This window comes from Geotrypetes seraphini, chromosome 16 (assembly GCF_902459505.1).
Source record: "Geotrypetes seraphini chromosome 16, aGeoSer1.1, whole genome shotgun sequence".
Taxonomy (NCBI): Eukaryota; Metazoa; Chordata; class Amphibia; order Gymnophiona; family Dermophiidae; genus Geotrypetes; species Geotrypetes seraphini.
The window spans coordinates 35,160,620-35,186,545 of record NC_047099.1 but is presented as its reverse complement, the minus strand read 5'-3'; the positions used below and the strand labels follow the sequence as shown (position 1 = coordinate 35,186,545).

The window sequence follows — 25,926 nt, the reverse complement described above, 5'->3', positions numbered from 1 at the left end:
AAGTAATGGCCACCAAAAAGACCGACTTCAGCGTAAGGTCCTTCAACGAACAGCCATCCAACGGCTCGAAAGGAGGGCGCACTAGAACAGAGAGAACCAGATTGAGATCCCAAGAGGGAATCGAGGGCCTTATGGGAGGCCTGAGCAACTTGGCCGCCCTAAGAAAGCGAATCACATCAGGAATGGCTGACAAACGCTGACCTGTCACCAGCCCCCGAAAAGCCGACAGGGCCGCCAGATGAACCCGAAGAGAAGACCAGGCCAGGCCCCTATCCAGGCCATCCTGCAAAAACTCTAGAATGTTAGGCAGAGAAGCGCGAAAGGAGACCACTCCCCGCGCTCGGCACCATTCCTCAAAAAGACGCCAAACCCGTACATAAGCCCGAGAGGTAGAAAGCCTCCGGGACCCCAAAAGTGTAGAGATCACCTTGTCGGAATATCCCTTCTTACTCAGGCGGCCCCTTTCAAGAGCCAAGCCGTAAGACAAAAGGGAGACGGGTCGAACATGGGAATGGGACCCTGCGTCAGAAGATCGCACTCGAGAGGCAGAGGAAGAGGATCCGCCACCAGATGCCTCACCAGATCCGCATACCACGGACGACGAGGCCAATCCGGAGCCACCAAGACCACCAGCCCCGGATGGCGAACAATGCGAAGCAGTACTCTGCCTACTAATGGCCAAGGAGGGAACACATACAACAGCCCCTCCGTTGGCCACGGTTGGACCAGAGCATCCAGACCCTCGGCCAGACCGTCCCTGCGACGACTGAAGAAGCGGGGTACTTTGGCGTTGCCACTTGTAGCCATCAGATCCATCAGGGGCTGCCCCCAAGCACGCACTAGCAACTGAAACGCCTCGGCGCCGAGACACCACTCTCCCGGATCCAAGAAGTGACGACTGAGGAAGTCCGCCTGAACGTTTTCTACCCCGGCAATGTGAGAGGCCGAGAGGTCCAGAAGATGCTACTCCGCCCAAACCATGAGCCGAGCCGCCTCCTGCGCCACCAGAGTGCTCTTGGTGCCCCCCTGACGATTGACATAAGCCACCGCCGTGGCATTGTCCGACAGGACTCTGACCGACTTGCCCAACAAAAGGGAGTGGAAAGCCAACAGCGCCAGCCGGACCGCCCTGGTCTCCAACACGTTGATCGACCAGGAGGCCTCCTCCGTGGACCAGGTTCCCTGAGCAGAGTGACCCAGACACTGGGCCCCCCAACCCAGGAGACTCGCATCCGTAAGGAGCACCGTCCACTGCGGAAGATCCAGACCCACCCCCTGAACTAGGTGAGGGGTCCGGAGCCACCAACGCAGACTGCAGCGCGCCAAGCCTCGCAGGGGAACCGGAACATCCATCCCGTGCCTCTGGGGAGACCACCTCCGGAGCAGAGCATACTGAAGAGGACGCATGTGGGCCCGCGCCCACCTCACCACGTCCAGGGACGCCGCCATCGACCCCAGGACCTGGAGGAAATCTCGCGCCCGAGGACACCGGGACGCCAAAAGCAGGCGAATCTGAGACTGCAATTTGCTCACCCGGGCCTCTGGGAGGAAGACCTTCCCCAAGGAGGTGTCGAACAGCACCCCGAGGTACTCCAGACGCTGAGCCGGAACCAACCGACTCTTGGAAAGGTTGACCACCCAGCCCAGCGACCGGAGAAACTCCACCACCCGAGCCGTAACCCGGTAGCTTTCCTGCAACGACTTGGCCCGAATTAACCAGTCGTCCAGGTAGGGGTGTACCAGAATGCCCTCCGACCGCAAGGCTGCCGCGACGACCACCATCACCTTGGTGAACGTCCGGGGAGCCGTGGCCAGCCCAAAGGGAAGCGCACAGAACTGATAGTGCCGACCCAAGATCGCAAAGCGCAGGAAACGCTGATGAGAGGTCCGAATAGGAACATGCAAGTAGGCCTCCGTCAGATCGAGAGAAGTGAGAAACTCCCCCGGCTGAACCGCCAGAATGACCGACCGCAGCGTTTCCATACGGAAAGAGGGAACCTTGAGAGCCCTGTTGACCCCTTTCAAATCGAGGATGGGCCGAAAAGTCCCCTCCTTCTTGGGCACCACAAAGTAAATGGAGTACCTGCCCGTGCCCCACTCCGGGGGGGGCACCGGAACTACTGCCCTGAGATCTAGCAAGCGCTGAAGGGTCTGGCGAAAAGCCTGCTTCTTCCCCGGAGTCTGACACGGAGAAGCGAGGAAAAAATCCGGCAGAGAGCGGGCGAACTCCAGGGCATAACCGTCCCGCACCACCTCCAGGACCCACTGATCGGACGTGATCTCGGCCCATTTGGGAAAAAAGTCGCGCAGCCGGGCCCCCACCGGAACCAAGGGGGGCGCCGGCAAGGCGTCATTGTGCAGGACGGGAAGCGGGGGAACCGGCGGAGGGGTTCCCTGCCCCCCGACGGGCCCCCCGAAAGGGCTGCATGCGCTGGAAGAACCGACCCCGGGAAAACCCCGGAGACTGGAAAGAAGCAGCCCCACGCCCAGGGCGATACTTGCGAAATTCCCGCAAACGCCCCCGGGCCGCACCCCCCCGAGACGCCGGGCGGGCACGGTCCTCCGGCAAACGGGGAACTTTCGAGTCCGACAGAGTCTGAATTAACTTATCCAAGTCCTCTCCAAATAAAAACGACCCCCGAAAGGGAAATTTAGTAAGCTTAGCTTTGGACGCAGCATCCGCCGCCCAAGCGCGCAGCCACAACACACGCCTTGCGGCCACGCCAAAAGCCATGGACTTAGCCGAGATCCGCACCAAGTCATACAGAGCATCCGAGAGGAATGAGGCAGCCATCTCAATCTTTGCTACCTCCTGATCCACCAGAGACCAGTCGTCAGACTCTCGATCCAAGACCCGCTCCGCCCACCGAAACACGGCGCGAGCGACCAGTCCCCCACAAATAGCCGCCTGGACCCCAAAGGCAGAGACTTGAAAATTTTGCTTAAGGATGGTCTCCAATTTGCGCTCCTCAGAGTCCCGCAAGGCAGAACCGCCCTCAACAGGCACGGTATGCCGCTTGGAAATAGCCGAGACCACCGCATCCACGACTGGCGAAGCTAACGTAGCCCGATCCCCTTCAGGAATGGGATACAGGCGAGCCATGCTGCGCGCCAGCCGAAACGGCGTCTCCGGCGTTTTCCACTGCTCAAGAATAATATCCCGAATATCCTGATGCATAGGAAAAGAGCGGGAAACGGAACGGATCCCTCGTAACAGAGGGTCCCCCACACGCGGAGTCTCCGGCGGCGCGTCCTCAAAACGCAAAGCCGAAGAAACCTGTTGAATAAGGTCAGGCAGCTCATCTCTCTGAAAAAGGCGCACCACGGACGCCTCGTCACTGGAGAACGGGAAACCCGACAACCCGCCGCCAGCTTCCGTCCCCTCCAGAGGGTCCTGGAATTCCTCAGAAGGGTCCAGGTCCTCCTCCATACCGACACGTTCCTCCGACCACAAATCCTCGTCCCACGACACCCGCGGACGCTTGGACAAGAGAGGCGGCGGAGGGGACGTCACGTCAGACGAGAGAGGCAAAGCCGCAGGGAGCGCGGAGGAAACCCCACCCCCCGAGACCCCCTGGGCGCAACCGGGACCCCCAGCCGCCTGAAAATAGGCTTTGCATAATGAAAAGAAAAAATCAGGGGAAAAACCCCCCGAGGGTCCCAAGGGACTCCCTGCCACAGCAGGGGACCCAGCAGAAACCTGCCCCTGCTTAGACAAAACAGGGGGAAGGTCACCTGAGGTGGAAGACAAAATGGAGGGGCCAGACAGAGAAGATGGCGTCTTTCCCGCCAAAACAGCTCCCTCCACAGCCTGAAGCGGCTGAGAGACCTGAAAAGTCTCAGCCGCTAAAACAGGCAAGCCGGCATCAGCTGTCAAAATATCAGCTGAGAGGGAATCCTCTAAAACCCGACCGTCGGCGGCTCGGGGAATCCCTCCGTGGGCGGACGGAGAAGACCGGGCTTCTCCACCGTTCCCTGCCGACTCGCGAGGCACCATCGGCGGGGAGCTCTGGGCGCCTGCAGCCGCTGCCGACGGAGCTCCTCCACCGCACCGGCCTGAACACCGCTTGCACAGGCCGGCCGCGAGTGCCTCGCGTCTGGAGCACAATGAGCACTTTTTCCCTTTAGAAGTGCTCATTGCTCCATACGCGACCTAGCTGTAAAAAAGTGCCGGTTAGTTGAAAAAATACAGTAAAATACAGTTTTCTTAAAGGGATACAACCCTCCAGACCAGCACTACCTCAGGATTTTTTTTTTTTTTTTTACAGAACAGACTCCACAGGCTCTCGAAGCAATATGCCTTGCTTGATTTAGGGGGCAAGGCTTACTGCTGAGGCTCCTCTAAAAAAATATGGGGAGGTGGAGGAAGTGGGGGGAGGGACCCCGCTCGTGACCCGCCGGGTTTGACACCCCCGAGGTCGGACGAACCCCCAAACAGAGTCCGTCCAAGCTCCGTCCGGCTAAAAACAGGGACAATAAACCTCTAAACAAATTCCAACAGCCCTACCAAGGGAGATGGGTACAGATCACTCAACACCTGCTGGAGACTGAAAGAAGACTGAGGGAAATAGAGAGGAGGGGCTAGGATATACTGTCCCAAAGTTTTGTTTTCAGTCTCCACCTGCTGGTCATGATTAGATATATACCCAATCGTAAAGTTAACCTCTACTGGTCTGGAGAGTGCTAAAGAAGAGGGTTTTTTTTCCTTTGCAAAGTGCCAATTTGCAGAATCGTAATGCTATGTTTTGATATTGTTTCAGATCATCGATTGAACCAGGCCAACAAAAAAAAAAGGGGGAAACTCCATGAATGTATGAGTGACAAAATATCCATTATATTCCGCAGTGGTGTACAAACTTTCAGCACAGAGATCGAGACCAAAGATGCAGCAAGATCTGGGAGGCATTAAACCAGGGGTGTCCAACCTTTTGGCTTCCCTGGGCCGCATTGATCGAAAAAAAATGTTCTGGGGCCGCACAAATGCGCAAACGCTGCAGCAAGACAGAGGAGGGAGCCGGCAAGATGGTAAACACCCGGGAACAGCAGAGGAAAATACTGCCTCACCCTCGACCGGGGCCACACAAAATATTTCACGGGGCCACATGCGGCCCTTGGGCTGCAGGTTGGACACCCCTGCATTAAACGCTGTCAACTCCTAAAACTGACCTAATTTTTGGTCTGGTAGGACTAACACATGTGGACTATTATATTTGTATTTATTTGTGGTTTTTTTGGAAGAAGAAATAAATCAATCATCTTTTTAGATCATCATCCTCCACAGTCTTCTGTTTTTATGATGACCTAATTTTGGAAGATCGATTAATATCGGCTAAAACAATTGCCGACACACTACAGATTATCCAGGGAATGTGTTGGGTTTATAATCCAGCTGGGTTTACAGAAGCTGTCAGCCAAGTGGGTGCCCAAATGTTTGAATGCTGATGAGAAAATGTCGAGTGGACACTTCCCAAGTTGATTTTGCAGCATTTTCAGCAAGCTGGTGCCAACCTTTTGGAATGACTAGTTACTGTTAGAAACATAGAAAGATGACGGCAGAAAAGGGCTATAGCCCATCAAGTCTGCCCACTCTACTGACCCACCCCATTAAGTCTGAGTGCTAATGACCTAGTTCCTTAACTCGACCCTTGTAGGGATCCCACGTGGATGTCCCATTTATTCTTAAAGTCAAGCACGCTGGTGGCCTTGATCACCTGCACTGGAAGCTTGTTCCAGTGTTCTACTACTCTTTCTGTGAAGAAATACTTCCTGGTGTCACCATTAAATTTCCCTCCTCTGAGTTTGAGCGGGTGTCCCCTTGTGACATCTTCATTCTCAAAGGACCCTCGGTCACAAGGCTCTCGAGGACTGGAGTTCCCTACCCCTGCTCTATAGTCTGAAGGCCAACGTGAATAGTTTTTTTAAAGACCTGTATTTGATTTACTGGTATGAAATCCACATTCCCTTGGATTAGCACTAGAACAGAGCAGGCAGGGTTTTGTTTTTTTTGGTAAGTACATGCCATAAGCCTCTCAATCAGTGTGAGACTGAACACCAGGCTTTTCTGCAACTTACTTAGGAGAGTAAGACTCCAAGGCTCTAAGAAATACACTTATATATCTGTAGAGGGGTCAACTCACTTAATTTGGGGCTGAATCTAAACCAGTGATGAGCTCAAGTACCTTATGCCTGAGCTACACTTACCAGGGGAAGGGATGTAAGGACTGGATGGTCCTGGAGAGCCCGGGGAGCCAGGGGTGGGTGACCAGGCTGGGGAATAACCTGGGCTGAACCCGCTAGCATCAGAGGCAGCACTCGGAGAAAACCCAGCAGCTCCAGGGGTCATTCCGCTACCTGTGTAAAAATAAACACGAGATTCCAGTTACATGTCTCATTATGTGGCAGTGCTGATCCATACTTCAAAGCCTCTCTTAAGTCCTTAACACATGAACATTACTCACCAATGCTGGGGGACCAGGCCCCATAGGCTGGTGTTGCCCCCTGATTCCATGGTGTCATCGCTGGGGACATGCCACTCATAGGGCTGGGTGCCGTGCCAAAGAACATTCCGGTGGCTGTCACAAGAACACAGAACATATTACATATACATACATTCCAGAAGCCATGCCACTGCACGGTCTCTCACGGGCACTAGTGGTACAAGAGACAGCTTAATAACTATTGCCTTTAAGACCAGGAAAATTAACCAGAGAGCAAACTTTACACATCAGCTTGTTGAAAGACAATGATTCCTAAAAGAGAATCTCTGCCCCAGGAGCCAAACCACCTCTCCACTCAACCCCAAACAACAGGGTTCTCCTAGGCATGCCCAGTGGGGCTCGGGCACTGCACGTGCTCAGAGAGAGAGAGAGCGAAAAAAAATCTCTCTGAGCTATTGGAGAGCTTATCCGCAAATTGGGAGCTGTTGGGACAACACCCATATGTGGCTGACTATCCTGCTGTCCATGGAGAACCTACGTTACAGGTAAGTACTTACGGCCAGCGGCTCCCAGGCCAGGGATATTGGTGGGGATTTCCATGCCATATTTGCATTTCTCAGCATCCAACAGCAAGTCAAAGCAGCCCGTGCCAGCAGGGGCCAGTTGACCCAACATGATGTTCTCCGACACACCCTTCATGGGGTCCGAGTCTCCATGGGCTGCAGCCTCCATCAGCACATCCACCTGCAGGACGGATCAGCAAACATCACAGCCACTCTCTCGTCCACCTAGCCCCCTTCCTACATTACAGGTGTCAAAGTCGGTCATCGAGGGCCACAACCCATTGGGGTTTTCAGGATTTCCCCAATAAATATACATGAGATCTATTAGCATACAATGAAAGCAGTGCATGCAAAAAGATCTCATGCATATTCATTGGGGGAAATCCTGACAACCCGAATGGATTGCGGCCCTCGAAGACTGATTTTGACACTCCTGACCTACATCAAGCATAAATCGCAGGATGGAAGGGCTTTAGTTAAAGATACAGAACCCCCCCCCAAACATATGTGTCAACTTCTCAGCTATTCCATGGCAAAGCAACACTCCATTAGTACCTAGCAAGTTAAACTATTGTTATCAAGGCAACCTTTTAATCCTGTAATGACTTAATTCATCAATTTTTTTTAAATGAATAGTCATCAATTCTTTTCTTTTCTTTCTTAGTTATATATAGCACACTAAAGGGGGGAGGATGGTGTTGGGAATAATTTTATAAAATATGTTATAATACACGTATATATTCTATTTCGGTTGAAAATGTGATGAAGGGTGGGTGGTTGGGTGGGGGTTATTACATTACTAGATTTTTATGTGTTAGATATTATAATGCTATTTTGGAATTACTTGTATAATGCATTTTTGTGCACTTGTTGTTCAATTTGAAAACGAATAAAGATTGTTAAAAAAAAAAAAAAGTGCCAATAACCCTACCCCCAGTACCTGAACCCCCTTGTCCAAAACAACCCAATTGCAGAAAAAGCATACCGTCTCCTCGAAGGAGCATTTCATGAGAGGCCCCGTGTCCTGCCGGTTCACGCCGTGACGAGTGATGGCCATCAAGTGACCACGGCTGGTCATCGTGTCGCACAGCAGCGCCAAGTGACGGTAGTTGACATACGAGCCATCAAAGGAGATAACGTGGTAGAGTTCCCGCTCCAGGGCTTTGCGCACGGCCTCGATACCTAGCACCTGAAGAAAAAAGGTCAAGCTCAGGCATCGGGCCATAGGCACCCAAAAATCAAAGGCAGATAACGTCGGCCAACTCTCGCCCCCCTCCCCTTCCCCACCACCCATGACTTACTGTGAAAATCTCCACAATGTCATTAGAGGTGGTACGCACAGGGTCCACATCCTTCTCGCTCAACACCCGCATCAGACTGACACCATCTGTCTCCAGAATCCACTCCTGCAAGGCCTTAAACTCCCCATCTTCTGTGATAATGATTTTCTTCTTGCTGTCAGTCTGTGGTAAGTGCATGTATACCTACAGGGAATGGGGATGAAGGAGAGAGAGAGAGAGAGATAATCAGGATCGTGGGGGGTGCATGCAGGCCAAACCCCTCCCCCACAAAAGGGCCTTTGCCTCACCTTACTGATCTGCTCTATACCCTGCAACGTCATGTCGGTCAGCATGTTGGATTCAATGCATCTCAGGAACACGTCGTCATCCATCTTATCCACCACCTCCTCTTCCTGCGGGGAAAAAGGAAGAGACAGAACTGGTCAGCGGCTAGGCGGTTACCAACCGGGACGCGGGCAATAGGTAACGTCTACTCACGTCTTGCATCTTGTTCTCATCACTGTTCATGATGCGGATGCGCAGGACAAGTTTTTCTGCGTTGTCGTCATTGAAAATGCAATTCAAGTCATCGCCAAATCCTGAGCGAGAGAGGTGGCGAAAGGGTCGATTTATTAACCGCCTTTATGAAGACATTCTGCTAATAATAATAAACTTTTGATGATATTGACAGGAGTTGCTATTCAACAAATAACGTATAACTGGAAAGATTGTACAAGGTTGAATTATTGTTTCTGGTGGAATTCAGTATGTCATGTGTTTAAAATGGAAAGAGCGTTGGCAGTTCAAAAAAAGGTTACTATAATAAATTTAAGGATGTGTGGGGGCCATTTTTAAATTATTCTAATGAATAATTTACACTTTTCCCAATTTTAATTCTTACATGTGGATCGGGGAGGGGGGTTGGATTTCTATTAATAATATATATGAACTAGTCTTTAAGCCCGTTACATTAACGGGTGCTAGAACATATGTGTGTGTGTCTGTCTTTTTTTCTCTCTCTCTCCTTAGCCGCTTTCTTTCTTTCTGCCTTTATTTTTCCTTGGCTGTCCATCACCACCCCTTGCCTGCTCCCCCTGTCCATTTTCCCTTTTACCTCCACTGTGTCCACCACCACCCCTTCACTGCTCTCCTTATGCAGCAGCAGCCCTTCTCCCTTTGTTTTACCTCCCCCCTGTCCAGCAGCACCTCTTTCCTTCTCCCTCTGTCCAACATTAGTCCTCCGTTCCTTTTTCTTCACCTCCCCTGTCCATCAGCATCTCTTTCCTTCTCCCCCTGTCCAGCAGTAGGCATCCCTTCCTTTTTTATCCTCCCTCCTCCTTCTTATCCCTATGATACTCTTACCTTGCTCTGCCCCTGATCAAAGGTTCCCGACAGCTGCCCAGTTGCACCCATTGGAAAAGTTCCCACTGCCGCATCCCGCACCCCTCCTGACGCGGCTCCCGCTGTCCTTTCTGTCTGTCTCTGTCCCTGGCCTCCTTTGCCTGTCTGTCTTTCTGTGTATCTCCCTGACTCTGTGTCTTTCTTCTTTCCTTTCTGTCTCCCTTCCTCCCTCTCTGTCTGTCTGTCTGTCCAAAGCAGCATTCCATCCCCCTCCATTTCCCTCCCCCCACACCAATTCCCTGAGCACCTGCCCCTGTGTATTTCTTATTTTCTTTGTGTTTCCCTTCCTCTCTCTGTCTGTCTGTCCGTCCAAAGCAGCATTCCCTTCCCCTCCATTTCCCTCCCCCCCACCAGTTCCCTGTGCAGCAGCATTAGCGTTTCCTCTACCCCCCCCCCTTTCCCTTCCCGCGGGCCGGACTACAAAGGTGGCGATTCCAGCAGCGCTTGCATCAGTCTCCACACGCTGCTTCGGGCCCTTCTACTGCCCTGATTTACTCTGGCACGTCCCTGATGACATCATCAGAGACGCGGCAGAGCAAATCAGGGCAGTAGAAGGGCCCGAAGCAGCGTGTGGAGACTGATGAACACGCTGCTGGAATCGCCATTCGGGCCCGCGGGAAAAGAAGGGGGTGGGCGGCGGCAGGAGAAACGGAGATCGGCGGCGGCGGCGGCAGGAGAAACGGAGAACGTCGTCTGGCTGCGGTCCGGCTTGTGGAGGCGATAGGCTGGTGACGTATTAGCGCGCATGCGCACTCCTTAGGCCACAGACCTACAGCGCACGGAACACGCAAATAGGAATGCGCATGCGCGAGTTAGCCTTTTATTATATAGGATGATAAGATATTATATTCATGTGGTATATTTTTTGTTGTATATGGAAGTGGGAGGGGGTGGGGGGTTATATCTTTTTGTTGTATGATATGGTAGATTTTCAAGTGATATTGTATTCTAATTGTTTGATATTTACTGTACACTTGTTGTGAATTATAAAATGAATAAAGAATTTAAAAAAAAAAAAATAAAGACATTCACCCAAGGCAGTGAACAGCAAGTATAATTCTATTACTACTACTATTTATTATTTCTGAAGAGCTGAAAGGCGCACGGAGCGCTGTCCATTTTAACATACAATAGACCGTCCCTGCTCAGAAGAGCTTATTATAATAAAGTGACTAAACAAATACAATGAATTAGGTAAACTTAAAATCAGTAAACTGAAATTTAATAGGAACTGCCAAGAAAGTTTCAAAAATACTTATTTAATAGCACTGAAATGCTCTCCACTCACGACCACAGACTTCCACCACTAAGGGCTCCTTTTACAAAAAAAAATAAACCTACCGCCTGCTCAAGAGGAGGCGGTAGCGGCTGGCGTGCTCTATTCCGCACGTTAAGGCCCCAATGCACCTTTGTAAAGGAGCCCTAAATATGTTAATCTGCTCTGCTAGCTCCTGCATCCAGGCCTGCCTTCCATGCAGCACCGTCTCCACCTAGTGGTCACTGGCGGGTATCTCTTCCCCATTCCCCCTCAAGCTTGCTCACCAGCATTGATTTTCTCAGCAATCTGCTCCATGGTGAGCTTGCGGTCAGTCATATGCTTGCGATCCAGCTCCACACGCAGCAGCCAAGGCGAGATGCGGGTCACATCAAAATCTGGCATTTCGTAATACACGTTTACCCACTCCTGGTCTTCTGCTACTACAGTGTTCTGGGGATTGGGGTCATAGTAGATTGCAGTATTGGCCGTGACCTTCCGTAGGGTTGTGTGCTCCAGCCGGCACAGGATATCCTGCAAAAGGAATTGACAGAAAATGCTCCATGACGAACACCAAGTGGCTTCTTCTATGATTTGAATCTCCATATATTAGCTTTGGGGACCACGAGAAGCTTCTTTTTATTTATTTAATCTTTATTGATTTTCAAACTTTGACAGTGCAGTACAATTAATTGAACATAAAATACTGCATAAAACGCACTATTAACTACACAAGTAATACATTAATCATTTTCTCCCATCCTCCTCCCAATTATTAATACAATAAGACATATGATGTGATTACAATATTATAATTAAGTAATTTAAACCCTCAAAATACATTCCCCCCCCTACCCACCCTGGATGTGTAAGGAAATCTAAGAAAAGGAGAGATACATGACCCTTATTGCGAGATAACAAATGTAGTCAATGGGCTCCACACTTTATTAAATGAACTACTACAGATATAGGTAGGGTGGGGTTGGGATATATGATGTTGTTAATTGATTTATTATTAGTGGATGGGGTGGGTGGGGAGGGATTCTTTATACTTTAATGATTATAAGTAAGATTGTCAAGTGATTTGTAAAAGTTGGGGGTTTTTTTGATTGAATATTATACACTTGTTGTAAGATGTAAAAATGAATAAAGATTTAAAAAAATAAAAATAAAAATAAAAAATGAACTACTAAAGCTCATACATTCCGCATTCATTCTCTCATATTTCTATGTGGTACACACATTTGCCCACCAAAATGTGTAATTTATTCTGTCGTGGCTCTTCCAGTTATTTGGGTAGCTATTCCCGTCATGATCAAGAAAAGACGGCTTTTATATTTATCCAAAGTAGGTGTAACGTACCGCAAATTATGGCTTCATAAGTTAAGGGAATAGATGACTCAAGAATAAGATTTATTTGTCCCCAAATTGACCTCCAGAAATTAAGAAACAAGCGATCCAGAGCCCCTATATTAATACGACAATTAATATGAAAATTTTGCATTGAGATGTAGAAATCACAAGAAGCTTCTTGATTTGTACATCGCAATGCAAAATTTTACAGAATTCCAAGTCACATTTATGCCTTGTACTTTTACAAAAAGGGGTGTTTTTTTTTTCCTGTTTTTGTTCAATAAAAAAAAGGGACTTAACCCACATATAGTCCAACCCCCCCCCAGGTCCTCACTCAAAACATTACCTTGGCTCGTTCAGCATCTCTGGCAGACTGTCCCAGCAGGAACACAGTCAGAGATGGGGTCTTGGGTTTCTTGGAGATGTTGATCAACTCCTTCAGACGAGGCACTCCCAGGGTGACGTTCTTAGCCGACACACCAGCGTAGTGGAAGGTGTTCAGAGTCATCTGGGTGGCAGGCTCACCTAAAGACTGGGCGGCAAGCGCACCTACCATCTCGCCAGGGTGCGCCTGTGGATATACAGTGGGAGAAAGAGGGTTAGAACTATCTAAAAGTAAGAAACCTGGATCGGGATTTTCCCCCACCCCTCCCAGTCGGGTTTTTGGGATATCCCTAATGAATATGCACGAGAGGAGAAGTCTACATATAATGGAGGTGCCAGGCATGCAAATCTGCTCGTAAATATTTTTTTTTTTATTGTTGCTTCCTGCCTCGTCATCATACTATATTGTTCCCCGCTTTCTTACTGTGGATTTGTCTGTGGTTACTGTTTTACACCCCCTCTTTTTTTTTTCTCAGTTCATTATATGCCTCAATCTGAAACGGGCTTGGCTTCATTGCTCCCTCTCTTCAAAGCTGAAACACACACTTACAATAGCCTGGTTGAATTTGGATTCAATTTCACCCAGCAGCCAGTCGAAGGCCTCGCCGCTGAGCCGGAACTCTTCAATCATGCGCCGGCTGCAAAGCGTGGAGCGCAGGTGTATGTTGAAGAGCAGCGTGGCGTTCTCCTGTGCCTGCCGGCTCAATGGGTCATCGCCATTCACAATCACCAGCTTCTTGCTCAGGTCCTTTACGCCTGGTGTAGGGACAGACAGTATTTTAGAACCAAAAGACAGAACGTGTCCCCCCTCCCCCGCAGATCCAGGCTCCAGGCCAACACCTCCCACCAATTTCACAGTAAAATCCAGGCTGAAAGCGCTCGGACAGTTGTAGGCCTAGGACCCCGCTTGACTTCTACGAGACCCTTCAAGTCACTGAACCTCTCCTGTGCTCAATATTCCAAGTTTATTAGTATGGGGGAGGATGAATTTTAAGAAAATGCTGAAAACTCAATTATTTGCCAATTCCTTCTTATGCTAAAGTATATTTCAGCTGATAATCGCCTTTTAGAATTTTTCCGACATCAATATATGATTTAAAGCTCGCTTGTATTTCTGAATTGATTGAATTTGTGCTCTATTCCTGTTATAACAGGGACGATTAACGATGTTGTTTAGACATGTCTATGTTATATGTGATAAACGGAGGGAAACAAGACTTTATGTATGTGATACGGAAACGACAAAAGGAGAAGGAACTGGAGAAACACACACACGTAAATCAAATGTTATGCCTCCATGATTATAAGTAAGATTTTCAAATGATTTGTAAAAATTATTTTGATTATTATACACTTGTTGTAAGATATGAAAATGAATAAATATTTACAAAAAAAAATGTTATGCCTCCAGTTATAACTAAGCGTTACTAACACTTAAGGAGCCCTGAAGAAATGATAAGCAGATCATGAAACGTCGGCCATCGTCAACCTTTAAAGCAAAGATACCGCATACAACTATGCGGTTTCCATATCACAAATAAATCAAATGTTAAGCCAAAAATGCTCAATGGCTTAACCCCTTATCAACACTGGACTTAAATTCCAAAGAAGTATAGCTGAACAGGGAAAAAACGCCTCAGAAGCTACAGGTCAAACATTGCTCTGGAGCTATGAAGGGGAGCTTAAATTGCCCTTTACCGCCCCTCCAGCATTCTATCATTGGCAAAACAACCCCTTAGCTATACTATAAAAGATAATTCAAAACCAAAAGCAAGCAGCACTTACATACATTTTTTAATAAAGTAAGATATTATATTTGAATATAATTTTTGGGAGGGTGGGGTGGGATATAATCTTTTTCTTAAGAAAAATGTAGAGCTTCAAGTGATTTGTATATTAAATGATGATTTTATTGTACACTTGTTGAAAGATTTAAAATGAATAAAGATTTATAAAAAAAAAAATAAAGTAAGATAGTTGATAAAAGGGAAAGGGTGGGTATTATTTTATTTATCTCATAATGCATATGAATATATCAATAGTCTCACTATATTTGTATGAAATTCTGTAATGGGAGGGGATGGGTTGGGAGGGTTTCTATTTAATAATAGTTGTTATATTAGGTGTACTACATAATATTCAAGATATTATAGAATATAAATATGTAATGAAATGTTATATTTAATGTGTTTTATGAGAGTTAATCAAGTGTGTATTTATAAGTTCATATGATTTTATTTAATACACTTGTTGTAATATGCAAAAATGAATAAAGAATTTAAAACCTAATAAATTAGTTATTTATATAATGCCTATCAACTGAGGTTGTCTACGCGGTTTTTACATTCAGTTACTCAAGCACTTGTCCCTCTCTGTCCAGGCTCACCATTTACCTAATGTATACCTGGAGCAATGGAGACTTAATTGACTTGCCCAAGGTCACAAGAAGCAGCGTGGTGTTTCAACCCATAACCTCAGGTTGCTGAGGCTCTAGCGCTAACCGCTAGGCCACACCTCCCTACCTAGGATCTTGCTAGGGGACCCCAGAAGCATCCAGAATGCTCACCCTCCACTACTTTAATAGGATGTAGGTCAGAAGGTACTCTGGGGTTAATGTGAAAAATCTTCTGGGCGTTCCAGATCATTCGCATCAGATTGCAGGGCAGAACCACCTATGTGAAGAGAAAACAGTTACACAGGACAGACAGCAATGGCAGAAATCTCACACAGAAGGATTAAGCTCTACCGTTATCCATCAATATTAAAGACCTTTTGATTCTACAATTGGATTGTTCCTTCTTATTTTGAACTTGTTACTTAATTTGTTTGATCTCTCCTATGTACATAATGGAGATTTTTTTTGTGTGTGGGGGGGAGGGGAAACACACAAGTCTTTCTGTAAATAGGGCCTCAACCTTTCACTTCCCACCCAGTTCTATCAATGCAAAAGAAGAGTCTAGAAACACCCAGCAGACTCCATGGGCTTTACAACCAATGCTATGTAGCTGAAGTCGGGATCCAGTGGTTGAATTGCCGCTGTTGGGTCAGATTTCATCGTGCCCAACAGTCCGCTCCCAGGGCGGCCCTTAGGTCAAAGCCCAATGTCCTAACTGAGACTAACCTCACCTGCGTGCATTCTGGTTTAGCAGGAATTTGTCTAACTTTGTCTTGAATCCCTGGAGGGTGTTTTCCCCTATAACAGCCTCCGGAAGAGCATTCCAGATTTCTACCACTCTCTGGGTGAAGAAGAACTTCCTTACGTTCATACAGAATCTATCCCATTTAAACTTTAAAGAGTGCCCTCTCCATTGTCTCCCTACCTTGGAGAGGGTGAACAACCTGTCTTTATCTACTTTGTCTTGAATCCCTGGAGGGTGTTTTCTCCTATAACAGCCTCCGGAAGAGCGTTCCAGTTTTCCACCACTCTCTGGGTGAAGAAGAACTTCCTTATGTTTGTACGGAATCTATCCCTTTTTAACTTTAGAGTGCGCTCTCTCGTTCTCTCCACCTCTGAGAGGGTAAACAACCTGTCTTTGTCTACTAAGTCTATTCCCTTCATTATCTTGAATGTTTCATAGAAACATAGAAAGATGACGGCAGAAAAGGGCCATAGCCCATCAAGTCTGCCCACTCCACTGACCCACCCCAATAGTCTAGATGCTAGTGACTCGACCTACTTAGGGATCCCACGTAAGTGTCCCATTTTCTCTTAAAGTCGAGCACGCCGGTGGCCTCGACCACCTGCACCGGAAGCTCATTCCAGTGGTCCACCACCCTTTCCGTGAAAAAATACTTCCTGGTGTCACTACTAAATTTCCCCCCTCTAAGTTTAAGCGGATGCCCTCTTGTGGTCGAGGGTCCTTTGGGGAAGAGAATGTCATCTTCTACCTCGACACGTCCCGTGATGAACTTAAATGTCTCAATCATGTCCCCCCTCTCCCTGCGTTCCTCTAGAGTGTAGAGCCGCAGTCTGCTCAGTCTCTCTTCGTACGAGAGACCCTTGAACCCCAAGACCATCCTAGTGGCCATCCGCTGAACCGACTCGACTCTAAGCACGTCTTTACGGTAATGTGGCCTCCAGAATTGCACACAGTATTCCAGGTGAGGTCTCACCATGGTTCTGTACAGCGGCAATATGACTTCTGGTTTCCGACTGACAAAACTTCTATTGATACATCCCATCATTTGCCTTGCCTTGGATGTGGCCTTCTCCACCTGTTTGGCAGCCTTCATGTCTGCACTGATGATTACTCCCAAATCTCGTTCTACTGAGGTCCTAGCTAATGTTACTCCATTTAAGGTGTAAGTTCTGCACGGATTTCTGCTACCGAGGTGCATGACCTTACATTTCATAGCATTGAAGCCTAGCTGCCATGTTGAGGACCAGTTTTCCAACATACGAAGGTCCTTTGTCAAGCTATCCTGTAAAAAGCTTCCACTTACTATGTTGCACAGTTTTGCGTCATCTCAAGGGAGAATAGACCTAGTTTCTCCAATCTCTCACTGTACCCTAGAAGATTCAACTATGACCAAGAACAGCAATCTCATCCTCTCCCTCCAAACGCCTTACTTTGCTGTCCCCCGTGGGGAAGATGACCCGCAGAACTTCACGGTCCTCTTTCATCTTCTCAAACTCGCTCTCCAGCTCATTTTGGATGTGGGCATTACTGAGAATGTCTTTCACCAGATCCTCCTGCATCGTACGGCGCAGGGCTCGCTCGTTAGTATAATCAAACTTAAACCTGCAGACAAGAAAGGAAGCCAAAGGGTTGACATCCGTAGTTTAGGACTCCTGGGGACAGGTTATTTTTTTTAAGCCTGGGCTCTCTAAGTGACTGTTCGCTGGAATGGAACAAGCTCACATCCTGGGTAATGTCACAGAAGCTCCCAGGATGTTTAGCAGCTAAACTGGGGCCAGGTTACCAATTACAATGTACTGCTAAGTAAGTAATGGCTGGGAGTGGAGAGGCAAACGGGGTGTGGGATCATTTTTGTCATCTTTCCTTCTTGTCCTTCATGGGTGATGATCGGATCAAGGCCTCCTACAAACAGTTCCATTCCTTGTAACTCATTCTACATAACAAGGGCCCCAGCTCCCCCCCCCCCGGCTTGTTAAGTAGAATGAGTTACAAGGAATAGTACTGGGATTAAGGGACATGAGACAGTGGGAAGACATATCTGTTCACGAAATATTTAGGAAGTTAAATTAGTAATGATTTTATAATGGACCATTTAGATCAGGGGTGTCCAACCTTTTGGCTTCCCTGGGCCGCATTGGCCAAAAAAAGTTTTTCTGGGGGCTGCGCAAACGCTGCAGCGAGACAGAGGAGGGAGCCGGCAAGACGGTAAACACCCGGGGGCAGCAGCGGAAAACGCTGCCATCGCCCTCGACCGGGGCCGCACAAAATACTTCACGGGGCCGCATTTGGCCCTCGGGCCACAGGTTGGACGCCCCTGATTTAGATCATTATTTTTTAATCGTTGGGTTTTAATTTTTTTAAAATTCTATCCCAAACATATGGAAATGGGAATATTGATAAAGAGGGGGGTATTTATTTTATCTTATAAGAATATTTGATTGTAAATACAAGTGATTTGTGAAAATTGTTTTATTATTTATAATTCACTTGATGTAAGAATCAAAAATGAATAAAGATTTATAAAAAAAATAAAATAAAATTCTATCCAACTTCTCTTTTAATTGTCATTTTTAATTATTGTAAACTGCATAGAACTTCACGGTCCTGCGGTATATAAACTGATTATTATTCTTCATTGGCTTAGAGCAGTGTAATGCTTCCTGAAATTTTAGGTGTGCCGCAAGATGCTGGGGAGGAGGAGAGGCAGCGGCTGACTGCCTACAGCAGGGGTGCCAAATGTTGGTCCTCGAGGGCCGCAATCCGGTCGGGTTTTCAGGATTTCCCCAATGAATATGCACGAGATCTATCGGCATACAATGAAAGCAGTGCCATGCAAATAGATCTCATGCATATTCATTGGGAGAAATCCTGAAAACTTGACGGGATTGCAGCCCTTGAGGACCGACTTTTGACACCCCTGGCCTACAGGATGTACCTCTCGCGATTGAGTGGCACATCTTGTAGGCAATCAGCCGCTGCCGGCGCCTCTCCGTCTTCCCCATCATCACCCCTCACTGGCGGCTCAGGGCCCGTCTGGAGGACCTTCATGCCTGTGCATGATGTCATCGACAGTTTGCGGGACATTGGCTTAGGGTATATAGGGTAGAGAAGGGAAGGCTATAGGAAGGGATTTTTTTTGGAGGTCTTCAGTCCAGCTAAAGAAACAAAGAAAAAAAAAAAAAAAAGGCAAATCACAGCTGAAACCAGGAGAACTGGAGAAGCCAAAAAAGCCACTTACCCTGAAAAGGGCTTAACACCAGAATGAGGCTGCATAGAGACTTACCTCCCCTGCCTGCTTTAACTGGGAATAGAATGATTCTAGCGGAGGGGGGGAGGGAAGAGACAGACTGAAAAGCCCACTTATAGATACCTTCTAGGAATTCTGTCTCCACCTGCTGGTAGAGGTGCATAACCCATTTGTCTGTGCTATGGAAAGAAGTATTGGCTTCTTTTTGATTTGGAAGAAGCCTGCCAGGGGGAGCGCACATGCTCTCAGAACTCACTTTTTCTCAAAAGCTTTGTTGGAGGGCTTCAGTGTTGCCAGGTTCTGGAACTCAACGCTCTCCCCAGCAAGGCCATCCTCGCCGTAGCGCAGCTGCACCACCTGGTTGATGGAATTCCGCACTGTAGCATCGTACTTCACCATCACAGACTCCATGGACTTGATCAGACGCCTCTGAATGTAACCTGAAGGAGGAGAGCAATATGGGTGAAAACCCCTGCCCGTTACTGGTTCACTTTTCAGATTCGGCACTGGAAACTAGCCTCCCTTGCCATTTGCACGCCACGGTCCAAGAACCGCCTCAAAAAGAAATACAAACCACCGGGGACCAAACTAAAGGCAGGCGACTACTACAAGAAATACGCATATGACTTCCGAGAATAATGTGCAAAAAACTCCCAAAGCTATTTGCGCTTACATTCTTACATAGATGGTGTTTTGAGGCAACACTTTAGGGGGAGAGGGGTGTTCCTAGGACGAGTCATCACAGCCAATTCACTGTCACCTATTCAGCACAGCAGTTTCATCGCTGAATCGGCCATAATGAATCGTCCCAAAGTAGGAGAGCCCCCCATAGCACCTCCCAAAAAAGGAGGGGCCTATGCCCCCACCCTACCCCCAAAAAGGAGCACCCCCCACAGCAGGAGGAGCCTATACCCCCACCCCTCCCCCAAAAAGGAGGGGCCTTTGCCCCCCACCCCTCCCCCAAAAAGGAGCACCCCCCACAGCATGAGGGGCTTATGCCCCCACCCCTCCCCCAAAAAGGAGCGCCCCCACAGCACCCAAAAAAGGAGGGGCCTATGCCCCCACCCCACCCCCAAAAAGGAGTGCCCCCCACAGCAGGAGGGGCCTATGCCCCCACCCCTCCCCCAAAAAGGAGCCCCCCCACAGTACCCCCAAAAAAGGAGGAGCCTATACCCTACCCCACCCCCAAAAAGGAGCACCCCTCACAGCACTCCCAAAAAGGAGGGGCCTATGCCCCCACCCCCAAAAAGGAGTGCCCCCCAAAATAAGAGGCTTCCCATGCATCCCTCCCCCCCCTGGGCTGTCACAAGCAGCATCTTCAACCCCCTGCTTGCGTCAGCCTAGTCTCCTCTCTGACGTCATGTCCTGGTCCCACAACTAAGAAGCGATGTCAAAAGGTAGCCAAGGCCGGCCGAGCAGGGAGTGGAAGAAGCTCCGGCGAACCTTTCAAGAGGTATGCGGTGGGGGGAGGGGGGCCAGAGCAGAGAAAAGGGGAGGCACGAGCCATCACAGCTATGCTGAAACGTCCCAAAATGAAAGGGCTGCAATGAATCGTACCATTCTAGTTTAGGGGAGGCTCGTCTAAGCAGAGTTAGACACGTGACTCTGAACACAGTCCACTAGAGGTTTTACAAGTTCCTCTCATTCCAACTCGACCCCTTTCTTTGTCCGGTGTGGAAAACTCTAGACTCGAGCAAAGGATTTTCAGTAAATGCCAGCTCACCTGTCTCAGCTGTTTTCACAGCTGTGTCGATCAGTCCCTCTCTGCCTCCCATGGCATGAAAGAAGAATTCTGTGGGGGTCAGCCCGGCCAGGTAGGAGTTCTCCACAAAGCCCCTGCTCTCCGGCCCATAGTCATCTTTGATGAAGTGAGGCAGGGTGCGGTGCTTGAAGCCAAAGGGGATCCGTTTGCCTTCTACGTTCTGCTGTCCTACCACAGCGATAACCTGGCAATGAGAAATGGGTCAAGTAGGATCACAGGTCTCCTATCTCTGATGGATTGTACAAGCATCTAATCACGTGCATACCTGCGTCTACATGCCCAAACTCCTGGCTCACCTGCGAGATATTAATCTTGGAGCCTTTGGCTCCCGACACCACCATGGACTTGAAGTTGTTGTACTCCGACAGGGACTTCTGGGCCGAAGAACCAGTCTTGTCTCTAGCATCGTTCAGGATGCGGTTGACCTGATTCTCAAAGGTCTGTCGCAGCGTGTTCCCTGGCGTGGGTTCAAGTTCGTTATTGTGTGCTTTCTCAATCACCTGGCACGAGGACACAAAATATTTTCATGTCACTTTTTTTAATAAAAATTTTTCATTCTCTTTCATTGTGTCTTCCAGTTTATTTTTTATCCTAATACCTAAATACTTTAATCCATCTTCCTTCCATACGAATGAGAATGAATCAAATAATCCTTTAGTACAATGCACATTAAGTGGAAGAATTTCTGACTTACTCCAATTTATTTTATACCATGAATTTTATACCCTGAAAATTTTCCAAATTTCTCTATCAACTCTAGCAAGCATGGAATGGTAGTTTCTGGATTTCTCAAATCTACTAATACATTGTAGTAAATAAAATTACAAACATAAACGACAAGTTTCATAACTACTAATACATAACAATAAATTAAATTACACATACATTAATAAAAACATAGGGAAAACTCGGGATGAAATACAATCTAGTTATAAAAGTAGAACAATTAAGGTTAAAAACAATAGGAAGGGGAATAAAAAACAATCAAAGTAGTTAAAATGGATTAAGAGCCAAAAGCAGTTCAATTAAACATTGAATGCATCTTGAAAAAGAAGACTCTTTAGTTTGCTCTTAAATTTTTCAAGATTCTTCTCATCTCTCAGATGAATTGGAAGAATAATTGCTTTGCAGAAAGGGAATTATAATAATTTTAAAAAGATCTGGGGGCCATTGGCAAATTATTGTAATGATTTAGACATCATTTTCCACTGACAGTATATTTATACATAGGGGGAGGGGGGATGGTATAAAGTTCTATTAAAGGTTTAATCAATAGATAAGAATACAATATTTATATGATATTTTTGATTGAAATATTTGAGGGGAAGAAATAAATTTATGTATTTACAATGACAATAGAAAGAAATTCAAGTGATGTGTAAAAGTTTTAAATAATGTAATATTGTGTACTTGTTGTAAGATGAAAAAATGAATAAAGAATTTAGAAAAAAAAAAAACCAAACTATTTTCATGTACATTAGAAACGTTTCTGGAGTTTCCCCTTTTCAAGTTTATTAATTTTTTTAGTTTTAAATTCTTTATTCATTTTAAATCTTAAACAAATGTACAATAAAATATCCATCAAACTTTCAATATAACACTTGAAATTCTTATTCATATCTAGAACAAAAAATATACATCCCCACCCCCCCACCCTTCTTAAAGTAACTAAATTTCTTGAGTCATTTTAAAACAGACAATAAGTGTACATAAATATATCCATTATAATTTCAATACAGCATTTAAAATTCTTAATCAAATCCTCATAAACAAAAATAAAAATCCCCTCCCACCCACCCTTCTTAAAGTAAGTAAAACAAACTTTCAAATTTTCAAATAAAAATTATATCGCCCCCCACCCCCCAATGTGTAAATATAATCTCCCTTAAAAAAAAAATTAATATATTAATTTTTAATATACCGACCATCAACTGGTATCTAGTCGGTTTACAATAAAATGATAGGGAGGGGATAAAACATTAGGGATGGGATCGCTTCTTAAAAGCGGTTGGCTGGCTTGATGGTGAAGGGTTCAAGAGCAGAGAAATGCATCTTGAAATAAGAATGTTTTTAGTCTTGTCTTGAATTTATCGATTAGTTTTTCATGACGAAGTTGGGAATGGCAGAGCATTCCATAAAGTTGGAGCGACTACAGAGAAATTAGATTTCCTGGTGGAAGTTTTCCCAGCCCAGATTCTCTTTGAGATTTTGAAGAGAAGAAGAAGAAAGAAAAAAAAAAAAGTTTCCTCTACCTCTATCACATCTTGTTTGGCTTTCTTAATGGTATTCTGAATGTCCTGGTAGGTCTTGGCATCAGCAATAGAGTCTCCAATTCCAATTGTGTGACCTGAGAATGGGAGAAGAGAGATTATTGTGCTACTCTCGGGTACTAGTAATAATCCTTACACCAGCTCCACACACAAAACACTTTCCTGAAAACTTTTGTTTTTCCATTAAGAATATATAGATGATTGTCGTAAAATATTATTTTTATGTGGTATATATTAGTTGTATATGAATTTGGGAGGGGGTGAGGGTTAAATCTTCTTGGTGTATGATATTGATGTATTATATTTGGTAGATATTTACTGTACACTTGATGTAAGTTTAAAAATGAATAAATAAATTATTTAAAAAAACAAACGTTTTGTGGGAAGGGTGGGTGGGGAGGGAATAAATTTATGTATTTAAGATAATAATAGAAAGAAATTCAAGTGATGCATGCAAGTTTCAACTGATGCAATATTGTGTACTTGATATAAGATGGAAAAATGAATAAAGAATTTGGAAAAAAAAAAATAGTAAATTTCCACTTCCCCCCCAACTCCCACTGTACTACCCTTTTTTAATTTTAAAACTTTGAGTTTTTAAAGCTAACAAAAATGCAATACAGTATTTATACAAATAATATTAATCATATATGCATTTATAATCAATCAAAATCCATACAACACTAAAAAACCCAACCCAACCAAAATTTCATAAGGGAATGAAACCATATGATAGAAATACCCCATCCCTTTTAATTTTTGTAAACCGTGTCATGTCGAGCTCTATATTTATAGGGAAGATGCAGTATATAAACTTAAGCTTTAGCTTTCCACCTTGCAGAACATGGATAAATTAAACCTTACTTGCTAAATTCTCTTTCCTTTAGGTCTCACCAGATCAGTCCAGAACTTGCGTGGTATTCAGCAGGTGGAGAGAGAAAACACAGAAGTGTGTTCTGTCATAAGGACACTGTGCACTTACCAAAATCAACATGCTTTCATTCTTTAAAATTCTTATAAAAACAAAAAAAAAAAGTTATATATACACTTTTAAAGATTTTACTAGAAAGAAGAATCTGAATTGCGAAGCACAAAACTCTGAATTATGACGGAAAACTGGATTGATCCGGCGAGATGAAAGGAAAGAAAATTTGCAGGTAATATCTAACTTATCTTTCCTTAATATTCTCACCAGATCAGTCCATAACCCGTGAGATGTAACAGAGAAGTCTTCAAGAGGGGAGGGATTCAGAGACCCCTGTACTAAGATACAAAGGTAGCTTCTTTGGCTGTGATATTCAAGCAACAGTGCTTTGAAAAGGTGTGGACCATGTTGCCGCTCTACAGTATCCAACTAAGATGCTCTGAGCTCCACCCAGAATGTGTGTGTGCATTTATGTTAGAATTATTAACCACCTTTTCATGAAGAGGGTCATCCAATGCGGTTTTACTGAATAGTAAATCAGGTACTGTAAGTATTTTCTTTATCTGTCCCTGCAGACTCATAAAAACATAAGAATTGCCGCTGCTGGGTCAAACCAGTGGTCCATCATGTCCAGCATTCCGCTCACGCGATGGCCCCCAGGTCAGAGACCAGTGCTCTAAATGAGTCCAGCCTCACCTGGGTAGGTTCCAGTTTAGCAAGAACTTGTCCAACTTTGTCTCGAATCCCTGGAGGGTGTTTTCCCCTATAACAGACTCCGGAAGAGCATTCCAGTTTTCTACCCCTCTCTGGGTGAAGAAGAACTTCCTTACGTTTGTACGGAGTCTATTCCCTTTCAACTTTAGAGAGTGCCCTCTTGTTCTCCCTACCTTGGAGAGGGTGAACAATCCGTCTTTATCTGCTAAGTCTATTCCCTTCAGTATTTTGAATGTTTCGATCATGTCCCCTCTCAGTCTCGTCTTTTCAAGGAAGAAGAGGCCCAGTTTCTCCAATCTCTCACTGTACGGCAACTCCTCCAGCCCATTAACCATTTTAGTCGCTCTTCTCTGTACCCTTTCGAGTAGTACCACTCACAACCTAAGCTGAAGTTATATCCTTTCGCTAACATGCTATGGTTGTCTTAGAAGCTGCCTCATGTTTCTTGCTGGTTCCAAATTTGAACTCTTTAACAGTTCTTCGAAATTCATTCGTCTCCCCCAGGTACATCGAAACTCTCTGTATTAGGTTCTAGGCAGAGAGACTTAACTGGTAATTGAAGACAGCCCCCTTCACAAACCTGAGCACATCAGGATGTGAGAAAGAGCTCTTTACAATGCCCTTAAACAAGCTAGTGCAGTGATCTGAACCTTCAAGGAGCATAAGGTGGAGAAGAGTCTCTTATCAGCCAGTCATCCAGATAGGGATGGTCTCTGAACCCCTCACTCTACAGGAATGCAATCACTAGCATAACTTTAGCGAATGATCCGGGAGCTGTGGCCAGACCAAAGGACATCACCCCGAGCTGGAAAACAACCACCTAGAATTACAATTATTGGGGAGGAACCAAATTGCTATGCTAATAATCATTGTTCCATCTTGGATCATGGATTTGATATGCCGTCTTTCTGTAGGGTCAGCAGTCGAAATTTGGCTGTCAGGTCTTCTCTCAATAAAATTGTTATTTGTTACCGATGTCGCCTCCTTCCTTTGACCACCTTCATAGTTTGGACAGCTGCTATCCACATGGATTGTCTGCTGAAAGAACTTATCCCTCTTTCCAACTGAAGCTTCCAAGTTTTTGTGTTTTTCCAGCAAAATGAAGGTCAATTGGGGGGAGGGGGTTGAGATGAGGGCAGATGATCCAGACCAATGGGTGTATCCTCTCCACCTAAGCTCAACTGATCACCAACTG

At 46.2% G+C, this 25,926-nt stretch overlaps 1 protein-coding gene across 2 annotated transcripts in view; it reads right to left on the bottom strand.

The window, feature by feature from the left end:
- Window positions 1-25,926, bottom strand: part of POLR2A (RNA polymerase II subunit A) — a 54,336-nt gene that overhangs the window by 5,266 nt on the left and 23,144 nt on the right. For both annotated transcript variants that reach the window (XM_033924307.1, XM_033924308.1), the window contains 16 exons: window positions 23,075-23,169; window positions 21,119-21,322; window positions 20,784-21,006; window positions 19,317-19,500; window positions 17,244-17,415; window positions 15,240-15,345; window positions 13,224-13,429; window positions 12,636-12,860; window positions 11,224-11,470; window positions 8,779-8,879; window positions 8,589-8,693; window positions 8,302-8,484; window positions 7,986-8,189; window positions 6,995-7,181; window positions 6,459-6,572; window positions 6,202-6,351 (listed from right to left, as the gene is read on the bottom strand). In XM_033924307.1, the coding sequence (XP_033780198.1) occupies window positions 6,202-6,351; window positions 6,459-6,572; window positions 6,995-7,181; window positions 7,986-8,189; window positions 8,302-8,484; window positions 8,589-8,693; window positions 8,779-8,879; window positions 11,224-11,470; window positions 12,636-12,860; window positions 13,224-13,429; window positions 15,240-15,345; window positions 17,244-17,415; window positions 19,317-19,500; window positions 20,784-21,006; window positions 21,119-21,322; window positions 23,075-23,169 (2,706 nt within the window). The remainder of the gene's footprint in view (window positions 1-6,201; window positions 6,352-6,458; window positions 6,573-6,994; window positions 7,182-7,985; window positions 8,190-8,301; window positions 8,485-8,588; window positions 8,694-8,778; window positions 8,880-11,223; window positions 11,471-12,635; window positions 12,861-13,223; window positions 13,430-15,239; window positions 15,346-17,243; window positions 17,416-19,316; window positions 19,501-20,783; window positions 21,007-21,118; window positions 21,323-23,074; window positions 23,170-25,926) is intronic.